This window comes from Pholis gunnellus (assembly GCF_910591455.1).
Source record: "Pholis gunnellus genome assembly, chromosome: 16".
Classification (NCBI taxonomy): Eukaryota; Metazoa; Chordata; class Actinopteri; order Perciformes; family Pholidae; genus Pholis; species Pholis gunnellus.
In genome coordinates this window covers 664,692-676,200 of record NC_136543.1, presented here as the reverse complement: position 1 = coordinate 676,200, position 11,509 = coordinate 664,692, and the positions used below count along the sequence as shown (strand labels likewise).

The 11,509-nt window shown below is 40.6% G+C and overlaps 1 protein-coding gene across 2 annotated transcripts; it reads right to left on the bottom strand.

Moving 5' to 3' along the window:
• Window positions 1–375: 375 nt before the first annotated feature.
• Window positions 376–11,169, bottom strand: cUnh6orf136 (chromosome Un C6orf136 homolog). 2 transcript variants are annotated; one of them, XM_079175766.1, is made up of 7 exons: window positions 11,139–11,169; window positions 9,045–9,252; window positions 6,312–6,956; window positions 3,302–3,390; window positions 3,001–3,201; window positions 2,808–2,877; window positions 376–2,183 (listed from the first exon to the last, which is right to left on the bottom strand). In XM_079175766.1, the coding sequence occupies exons 2-7, from the start codon at window positions 9,141–9,143 to the stop codon at window positions 2,040–2,042; spliced, it is 1,248 nt and encodes a 415-aa protein (XP_079031892.1). In that variant the 5' UTR covers window positions 9,144–9,252; window positions 11,139–11,169; the 3' UTR covers window positions 376–2,039. The 2 variants fall into 2 exon arrangements, with proteins under 2 accessions (XP_079031892.1, XP_079031891.1); XM_079175765.1 differs by having other exon boundaries at window positions 11,020–11,163.
• Between the last annotated feature and the right edge of the window lie 340 nt (window positions 11,170–11,509).

Here is an 11,509-nt window from a genome sequence, read left to right as displayed (position 1 = left end):
TCATTTATAAAACAGTGCGTAGAATCCACACTAGATGTTTGCGTACATGCAAAAACTATTCAGATCTATAAAACCATGCGTACGCCTGCCTCTGTGCAATTTCTTTTTATAAATCCCCAATCAACCCGTAAATGTGTGCCGCTGGTTCAGCCTTTCAAGCCCACATTCAACCATAAATGGTCGATGCAAAGCACCTTATGAATGTTGATGCATAAACATGAGCTGCTGATCAGTGGGTCTTTATGGTGAATCACGGAGACTACCGAGAGGAAGAACACTCGTTCACTTCCAATTCTTCCATTCAGCCCTCACAGTACCAGAGTATCTATCGTGCAGCGTAACATTTATCTTTACAGACTGATTGCTTCCAAAATGATCACAACAATCAGTGGTATCCACCACTCATTTTAAAAATAAAAAAGTTTGATAGGTGAACACAATTATTTTATTTACTTTTGTTTTATTATAGAATTATGATTAGGACTGATAATGTTGATATGGAGTGATCGTACGAGAGATGTCTCTGGCTTTATTTCCACACAATCCTTATGTGCAGGTGGTGAAGATGAAGATGAAGGTGTGTGACATCACCATTGTGACTCCTCTGCTCCAGAGAGCTCTGATACATCAGAGAGCTGTTTACAGTATGCTGAATGTGTCACTATGGGATAAACCATGAATCAATAAATAAAGTGTTCACTGCAGCTATTTTAATAACAGACAGCTCTGATGAAATATTAGGCAAACTTTGATTTGAGGTTTGAGTTTGTTTACATCTTTAACAATGGAACGTGCTTACAGTCATCTACACTAGTACAAGCACAAACAACTGCCGGCTTGACTGTTTATGATAAAGAGAATACATATATAAGTAACGTGTGATATGAAGTGAAATGAATGTGCGAGGCATCATTATACGTGTAATGATGCCTCGCACATTCATTTCTACAGTCTGGCTTCAGGTCACCACCTCACCTTCTGTGTCTCTAAACCAGGGGTCTCAAACTCAAGGCCCGAATCCGGCCCGCCACGTCTTTATGTGGCCCGCGAATCCGCCAGCAAAAAAAAAAAAATAAATAAAAATATCCCCATAGTCGAAATTATGAGATAAAAAGTCGAAGTTATGTGAAACTTAAACGGTGATAGAAGCAGCTCTTTGGCTGGTTACTCTACATTTAACATATAAATGTATTGTGAGTACATTGAAGACGACTTTAAACGTGGCTTTACAACACATGAAATACTTCACATGGATTGTGCAAACGCACCCTTGAAAGGATTTTAAGCTTTGAACAAAGTTATTGTAATAACTTGTGTTTGATATTTGTCTTTGCTATTTTCTTTAAAAGTTTGATCTTTGATAGAGTAATGTGGGTTTCTTAACCCTAAATTAAAAGGATTTAAGTTATAACAGAAATGTGCTTAAATATATGTTTACATTTATATAACTGCATGTACAATATTTTTACACTTGAATAAACAATAATCAAATGCAGAGACAGTTATTTACCAATATGTTAGGAGTAGTTACATTTACACAGTCTTACATTTACAACCGGCCCTTTGAGGACGACCGTGATGCTGATGTGGCCCAGAGTGAAGATGAGTTTGAGACCCCTGCTATAAACGCTTGCATGCATGGGTCCGTACAGGTGATCATGTTCTCTCGTCAAGTTGGTTTTGATAGATCACAACGTCGTACGGTTATAAATGAGAACCCTGGTTGTCAGTTTTAAACTTGTGCGTGTTTTCACAGCTGGCTGACTGGCAGAGATGACTGCGATGTACCTCCTAGATCCCAAAACCCAGTTCTATCTTCAGGTTAACCACATTCATCATTTCAAATACAAGTTCAATTAAAATGTGAAAAAGGCAAAGCAGTGCTAACTCTTGACTTTGTATTTAAATCAGGGGCAACACTGAGGTTTTAGGATAGAGAGCCTAACCCTCCACTTTAATGTGTTCCTATGTTGAGAATGTTGGGAGTCACATGGACCTTAAACACACTGGCCATTGTTCCTCTAATGGTGATCCTGGGGTCAGTTTCTGCTCTGTCGCAGAGAGGACAGGAGGAGGGGCAGCAGGTTGAGAGCAGGGCGAGGCTCCTGCACCCCCAGGGCCACCAGAGCCCCCGCCAGCAGAGAGGTCACTGTAGGCAGGACAGGGGGCTGATCCGGCATCACCTGCAACACAGAGCTCAGTCAAACCGGAAGCTCAGCTGTCCAGCGCATCTTCTGTTTGACCTCATCAAAATGAATAGCTTCATCGATAAAAGTGCTCTTCCCATGGACATTTGGAATATTATACGGTCATAAAAACAGAAGATGTTAACAGTTCAATGTAACTTTCTTTATCAAGAAAAATGTTATGAAGTATTCACTGATACGAGGGTCCCTTCATTTCATGACTAAAATGTAACACAACATAAAAGAAAAAAATATTGACAAGAAAAATGATGAAATCTGTTCATTATGCTGTGATGAGCAAAGACGAGACGTTGGCGGCTTCACTGTGCTCCAAAAAACGCTTTGCTCTCCGCTTGCTGTAGGACACACATGTAAGATAATGATGGTGCAGGCCAAGATACTTCTTATTGGATTGCAGGGGTCGTCTTTGCCTGCTAAAAGTGATGTCAGGCAGACTCTACTCTAGATCTCTACGAGGATCGTAGTTGTGTGCTGCTATAATAATGCTCTGAATCCCATATATTGAACCATTTAAAGACGCTTCATCCAACAATTGTTGAAACCTTCTGAAACAGTCAATATGTTGGGAGTCGCTGCTCAAAACATTACACACCTGCTTACCTTTTCAACTTTATGACAGTGAATGAGTCCATCCTGTCCAATGTAAAAAGTAGAGAATGCATCATATGACCTATAAAAGATGACATTTGGATCAAATTAGATTCTAAACCAATGTAACAAATAAAAGGTTAGATTTAACCTAGTAGCAGCTGCGTAACAACACCAGCTCCAGGCTGGATGCACTGTGTGTTACCTGTACAGGTGAGACTTGTCTTTGCGATAGAAGCGCAGCAGCAGAGAGGAGATAGGAAGGCCCCGGATCCTCCAGCGAGCCTTAATGGTCCCGTCCTCCATGTGCTTAGTGAGCTTCAGCACCTCCAGCCGAGCCTTGGCGTAGTAACACAGACACAGGAGGCGCCACAGGGAGAGGGTGAGCTGGTACACCGTACGGCCTCTGACCAACACACACAGCACAACACACACTGTTTGATCAGAGCATACCAGTGTCTGTAATCGGGTATCACCAGTTGCCAAAGCTGAATGAGCAGCAGTACCTGGTCTTGGTATTGATGAGCCCGTTGATGAATTCCATATCATTGGAGTACATGGTGTAATCATGGTTCTTCATAAAGAAACTTGGAAGCTGCAAAACAACATTGAGGTATAGATTTACAACGAGTTCCCACTTTGGTACTGCAAGTACAACTACAGTCTGAAGTAATCCCAAGAGCTGGATAATAAATTGTAACTGGCTAACTATAATGTGTTTTTTACAGAGAGGTATTCATTCGTCTCTTCTTATACTTTATCACGATCTGAAGTTATCCTGTGACTCAAACAGCATCGTCACAGCTGAGAAGCAGAAGCTTTTTACCCTCCGACACATAAAGAAGATAACTTTGGACTTTTCCCTTCTGTAGCTGTCCTAAGGATATACAGTGTAGTGCATCAACTAATGCAAAGTGGGCACACCGACTGCCTGGGCATCTCCAAAATAACTATTTTTTGTTCCATGCGACACACTAAAGGGCTGGGTATACGAGAATATAGATCCATGGGTGCAACGACAACTGAGCCAATCACAGTGGAGCATGACAACATAAGAACATCTCAAGAAGAAAAATGTAAATGCTTGCTGAAAAAGAAAGTTGAAAAGGAGCCAGTGATAGAACACTAAATACAGAACCCAGACCAAGACATAACCCGCCAACAGCTTGTGATTGAACATTTACAAATCATGTTTACACATTTATGATATTAAATAATAATCATTATAATATGTCACAGATAGGGATGCCCGTTACCCGGTTCTTAATGGAACCGACAAGACGGTAGTAAGACCCGGAGTATTGATAAGGTCCGGACTCAACGGTTCTGCCATCGGTACTTTAGAAGATACGGAGTGAGATGTCCTATCTGTGTCTTTACATGAGGGGCGGAGTCATGCGTTTCACTCACTCACACACACACACACACACACACACACACACACACACACACACACACACACACACACACACACACACACACACACACACAACATTTGAGAACTCTCAAATAACAATAAAACCCCCACAGTCAGCCGTCAGGGAATGGTAGTGATGTCATACGTGAGTGATGTCATACGGAGTCTGATCACAAGAACAGGATCATCACTGAGATCATTGTTTAGCTGTGAATGTGTTTGAAGGATTTGGAACCTTTAGTGGATGCTGTTTTTTTGTTTTTAAATATGAATAATAAAGCAATGTTGATTCTTTTTTAATGAATTGTCTTTTATTTTCTCACCAAATAATCAAAAAGAATCAAGAGTTTCGCTAAGAAACCGAACCGATAAACACTAGTATTGATAAAAGGGTATTGGTACCCATCCCTAGTCACAGGTTTATACTGCAGGGATTTAATGACACTATAAAGATACTGTAAATATCACCCATATCTATTCAGTTACGACCAACAATGCTGTTTTGATAACATTTAATATATTTTATGCCGATTCATGATGGTTGTAAGATGCTTAATTGAATGACTTTATTATATAACATTTTCAGCATTATTCCCTTAATGCTTCACACTATTTATTTTGTTCTTGTTGAAATCAACAGATTGGCTGAGGGGTGACTTCATTTCACAAGAGATGTGAACAGACTGATGCCTGTTCTCAGCGCAGCATCTAAGACAGTGATTCTCAACTGGTGGGGACCCGTTTTCAGCGGGCCTTCGCCTGAAAAAAAAATAACGAAATCCTGTGCTTTTATTTTGAAGGGGATTTTTTATGCAGCGGAGTTATTCACACTCCTTAACAGTATTTGGCGTTAATACCTTGTAATGCTAATAGACACAGACTACATGAGATATGGATTTTCTTACATTGACAGCATGAAGCCTTCAAAACTGGAGCAGCATTTGGAAACAAAACACCCTTCTCTCAAAGATAAACCTGTTGAGTACTTTTGAAGACGACTTCAAGACCTGAGGACATCACACAAGTGTCTCACTTACCTGCAGCCGTGGACGTGTTGGATCAATCCGCAGAGGATAAACTGAAAACTATACCTCTGTCAAATGACACTATATTCGAAATATAAGGGGCAGCGAAACGCAATGGATCCCCCCTCATATTTTGTGAACTTGGGACTTTACTGCGCGTTTGTTTGCAATCTATTCGAGCATCACAAACATCATTTATTCAATTCAAAGCTTCACACACCAAAGCTCTGCCTGTTTTACATTTATTGTCCACTTGGTGACGCAGTAGAGCAAATAAAGCACCATGAAGCTTCGGCCCATGAGTGAACCAATTGGATGGAAAGCTTCAATGCTTCATGAAGCTTCATCTCGCCATCACTAGCACCATCTTTTCATTAAATACATTTGAGAAGTTGAAAAGTTGGGTCGCGGCTTGTCATTAAGGGGTGATGGTGGGCCCCGCAGCCAGACCAGTTGAGAACCACTGGTCTAAGACACATTTCCACCAAAATATCAACAACAGGCTTTGCACCACCTCATTTTAATGTCTGCACCCCTTACAGCCATGTCATGTGCTCTGATCCCTGTCGGTACGGACTGGACCGGTCCACTATTCAGTGTACAGGAAGCGTTTAGAGTGACAGCATGTGGAGAAACATGAGCTTAAGCTCAGCTGTAGCTCCACATCACATTTTACAAAGTGCTCCGTTTATGGAGGAACTCCACTTTCTCCAAACTATGATGAAACGAAGTAAAGACTGCAACGACTTTCACATTAAAGTGATTCATTCAATCCTACAACAGTATTACGGACACTCTTAGTGAAAAAGAAATACTTGTAGAATGAAAAACACGAATTAATCTTTTATCCATATAATCTCAGACAACATTCATGCAATGCACTGCTCCCAACAGAAAAATATATATAAAAAGACAGAAAAAAGATTGTTATTGACGTTATTGAATTGATAAAACCCTTTAAATGACGACACCCGTTACGTTACAATAGAATACCATGGCTTTGTTAAGTGTACTTCATTGACTTCATGGTACAGGGTACTTTCATTGACTTCCAGACACAGTGTGCATTCTTACCTCTATCCTCAGTCTTTCATACATCACGGCCAGTCTCTCCTCTTCCTCACTACCTCCCTCAGTATGGTCCCCCTCTGCTCTCTCTGCATGGCTACACAGAGAGGTAGATGGCAGCAGAGGCAGCTTCACAGGCCCGTAGTCTAGTTCAATATCCTGCCTGGATTTCAGCCCGCTGCCCTCTGTGGCTGGGCAATGAAAACAATAAAACTGGGAGCCATACATGAAGGGTGCAGGACACCTCTCTGCTTCAAACAGGCTTCTGAAACAGCCATGTTCTCTCTTGAAGCTGTCAATGCTGATGTCATCCTCTCTGCTGCCTTCCACCGTGGTCAACAGGAAGGAGAACCCGTGGGGCTTGCGAGGCCCCAGCGTGAGGAGCTCTCCTAGTTTATTGTGAGCCGACAGAGGGATCTCCAGCAGCGTGTGGAGGCCGTCTGACTCGCCCTGACGCACAAGCACACACATGCTGAGAGACTCCCAGTCTTCCTCATAGAAACCTCCAGTTTGAGGCTGGCTAGCATGGTGGAACGGATGGGACAGGACCGACTGCTTCATGCTCTGATATCTCAGGCCGTTGGGGGGCACCAGGGCCCATGATGCACTGCTCAGGGGGCGGGTCTGATGGGTCCACTGCCAGTCGACTGCCTGAAGGAGCAATAAGTACATGGTAACATTGTACTTAACAGAACAACACTTGCTCACATAGTGTGTTGATACCTTTTATTACAATAATCTCACATTTGAAGAAATCAGAATCACATTTATTGGCCAAGTATGTGAACACGATGTACACAAAAATGTAGGTGTATATATAAATATATATAGAAAGCACCAATGACCGACAATAACAATACAATTAGGTCAAAACATCATATATCAATATATATATATATACACACACATATAGGTCAATGGTTCTGTAAATTGTAAACTATACAAATAGAGTAAATATTACAGTTGGCTATTAAATAGTCAGATTCAATATAGATAGATAGATAGATATACTTCAGTTCTCTCTGCATCCAGTACAGAGATTGTCCTGGACCTGGCTAAGCTATCTTAGCACAAAGACTGAAACTGGTCTACAAGTTACAAGGTTCCACAGTTCATTTATTGGCTTTGTATAATGTAGGCTCAAGAACCTGCTAAGTCAGACTAGCCAGTGGAGATTTCACCCTTAAATTCTGAAGGGAATTAGATTTGCCATTTGATGAAGCAGGTACAAACTTAGCCGATCTAACAAAGAAAAATGAGGATTCCCAAACTATGTCTTCTACTTTAGATTGTCACGGTAGACAGTCATTTGATACTGCTACAATTAATGTCACATTTACAAGCTTCTATGAAAATGTGTATACAGAGCTAAAAGCTGACTGCCCAGAGTTAATGGACACATTCTGCTCTTCTCTCTATTCACCCAGCCTGTCAGAAGATCTACTCTCAGTGTTCCTATACTAAAGGAAGAGATATGGCCTGCTACTAAAAGGGATGCTGTCTGGAAAATCTAGTAATTAAATGTGAATCTGACGCTCCTCACTGGTTTAACAAAGGTCAGAACTCATGTTACAATATGTGAGGGATTTTTAAAACAATTCAGCTTTCAGTCAATAGATGGGTCTGGGTGTTTCACTGAAGAACACATCTGACCGGGTTGAATGACCTTGGCTTACAGTTCATTTGATGGGTAAGTTACCATGTACCAATCCTCTTACTAATGTTTCCTGATCTTCCATTTTCTACACCTACGACGTAGGTACGACGTAGGGTTGTCCTCTTCCACCTCTCCATTTGCTCTCGCCATAGAAAACATTAACATACACTAACCATAGCAGACTAACTCTTCTACCCTTATTGAGATCACCAGCAAGTTCAGTCTCATCCGGGTAAAGAAATGCCTCTGGGCAGTATCAGGTCCCCAACAGGCTTTGTGTATGGGAATATATCAAACACCTGCTTTAGAGCACATGTACAAACCCATTACAGTAGAGCATGGCAGGCTGGAAGAAGATTACAGGGCAGATCTTGAATCCATTATGTGATGATAATAATCATTGCTTGCCAGGTTAAACAGGCTCTGGTGTCTGGATTTCGGCAACTGAACGCATTTCTAATTTGTGTGGTTTATTTGACGAACTCTTTTAGTCAATTAATCTAAAGACACAATCTTTAAAATCAGGATATTTTCTTACAGATATGAGATTATCTCGCAAGAAAGTTCTTCATACACAGAGAGGCAGCTTATCTTATTACAGGAGGGCAATTGTAGAAGCTTTTCCACAGTATGTTACTACAGGGACCCTTAAAGGAAACATGTGAAAAGAACTTACAAATGTAGATATCACAAATGACTAACAGGAGACTGCAAGAACCTCCCCTAACAATCTGTAAGAGAATAAAAGCTTTTCAATCCAAAATGTTAAACCAAGCTCATATATGCTCTTCTTCATTTGTTAGATACTGACTTTTCTCCTTTATGTCTCAAGTGTAAAATAGAGACGGACAGTCTCCCCCATAGCCTGTGGCAAATTAGCCATTAATCTAGAAGTAATCCAAAATGCATTCTGGCATGGTGCTATAAGCATAAGAGAAAGTTGTATAACATGATAACATTCCAAGCAAGAAAGTGCTTCTGAACTAGATAACAGACAACGTCCCAACTAAAACCCAGTGGCACATGATCATACCTAATCAAGTATGCAAATAAAGAGAGGATCTTAGAATGAAGCAGATTACCTGACTGAGACTCCAGCTCTGTTTTCCGATGGCTTGCCTTCTGCCATGGCTGCGGATACAACCCAACCAGAAGGCGACGCCCCCTCTGCTTACAGCCATTCACCACAGGGGCAGAGGCAACCCCAATTACCAGCTGACCATCACCCACAGCACTGAAGATAGCAAAGACACTCCCAACTACAGCAGCAGGCTCGCTACCTTTTCAAACCTGAGACCACAGAGGGAAGAGGGAAGAGCTTGTGAGTGCTTCAAAGTCTCCTCCCGACACGGTTAGCAGAGTGTTGAAACCAAGGGCTTCTGTTCAAATGCTACCAAACAAAGTATTTTTTATGTGCTGAAAATATTCACCAACAATCAAATTCATGGGTCTATTGACATAAATTGTGATGCTGGAATGATAATTCTAATCCTTTTCAGTCATTAATCAAGCAAAAACATCAAACAGCTGCTGGTCCAAACATCTCAGATGAGAGGATCTGTTTACCGGGCAGTCATTACATGTAGAGCTGCAAAGGTTAATCAATAGCTGATCACTTTGACATATGGTAAATTGTGACGGTCTTTTTTCACAAATTAATTATATATACACTAGCGTTCAAAAGTTTGGGGTCACTTAGAAATGTCCTTATTTCTCAAAGAAAAGCACTGTTTCTTTCAATGAAGATAACATTAAATTAATCAGAAATACACTCTATACATTGTTAATGTGGTTAATGACTATTCTAGGTGGAAACGTCTGGTTTTTAATGAAATATCTACATAGGTGTATAGAGGCCCATTTCCAGCAACTATCACTCCAGTGTTCTAATCGCCTTAGAAGACTAACTGATGATTAGAAAACCCTTGAAAACAGTTATGCTGGTGAGAGAAGCTATAAAACTGGCCTTCCTTTGAGCTAGTTGAGTATCTGGAGCATCACATTTGTGGGTTCGATTATACTCTCAACATGGACAGAAAAAGAGAACTTTCATGTGAAACTCGCCAGTCTATTCTTGTTCTTAGAAATGAAGCTATTCCATGCGAGAAATTGCGAAGAAACTGAAAATGTACACAAAATTGTCTGGGTGACCCCAAACTTTTGAACGGTTGTGTGTGTATGTATATGTGTATATATATATATATATATATATATATATATATATATATATATATATATATATAAATACGATTTTGACCTGGTTCTTCTAAGGTTTCCAGAGACTGTGCCAAGAGCACATGACCTGCAGCAGACCACACGTTTCTAATCAGAGACTCCATAGCACAGCCTGACTGAGCTGACATGAACAGACTGCAAAGGAAGTGTCTCCTTGTAATGTGCACAAGTGAAAATGAGTACACATAAGTAAATCTTCTTTGGGTCGATAACAGCTAAGTTACTTATGCAGACTGATTTGGTAAGTTGTGAAGGGCATGTCGTGTGGCAGACATTTGACAAAATAAACAATCTAAAATACCCATATAGTGAGCAATAACGAAAAGATACACTAAGGTTGCAGCACTACTATGTGTGACATGCAACAGATGACATTTCTAAATGTTCCCATTTCAACTGGTGCTGCTATTGTCTAGTCATGGTAACACTCGGAATGAATCAAGAATGACTTTTCGGTGACAGAAGAGGAGAAAACGTCAACGTTATTGGAACTTCTGTTTGATTCAATTGCACTAATAGGTGATAATGATTAGGCTGCGATTCATCATATTAGCTTGATCATTTTTGAAATGCCAATCAACATTTATGTGAAATTGGAAACAGCTGTATTTTAAATTGCTACTGATAACTATTTAGACAAATAGCTGGGACATGGGACTCAAGATATCTTCCCTTAAACGTTGACATTACCTTCAGTGCTGTTAGCTAGCGCTGGCTGCCTCACTTGACAGGTAATGATAGCTGCTAGCTTACAAGGCTAACTAGCTACCAGCTAGTAGCAAGCTATAACCACCGGCTTAACAAACGTCCCTTTAATGTTACCTTATAGATCCTAAATCCCGCTTGAGTCGGCCTAGATGCAATGGTTCTCCAGGTCACGGTTTGTACTGTAGATTAAGGCGAGTAACAAGCTGTTCTGCGTTTAACGCAAGCTCACTTACACAAATGTCATTCCAGCCCTGTGTGTCCTTGCCCGGCCAAACACGCCTCACGCAGCGCGTCGTAATGCTGCCTTCACTGCTATTGGAAATACGGGTACTATCCCAGTAAAGGATATGTCAATGATTTGCAACAACATTGAATTGGATGAATTCTTATTTTTGTGCAGTGTCATATTTAAGGATCGTAAAGCACAACAATTTCGCCCACTCAAACTGCTATTGAACAAATAAATAATAATAATACACTTTATTTACATACATAAAGCATCTTTCAAAACACTGTTACAAGGTGCCTTACAATAATAACACATAACATTTGCAACCCAAAGAGGATGAAATGAACAAGGAAAATACATAGGTACATAATCAAT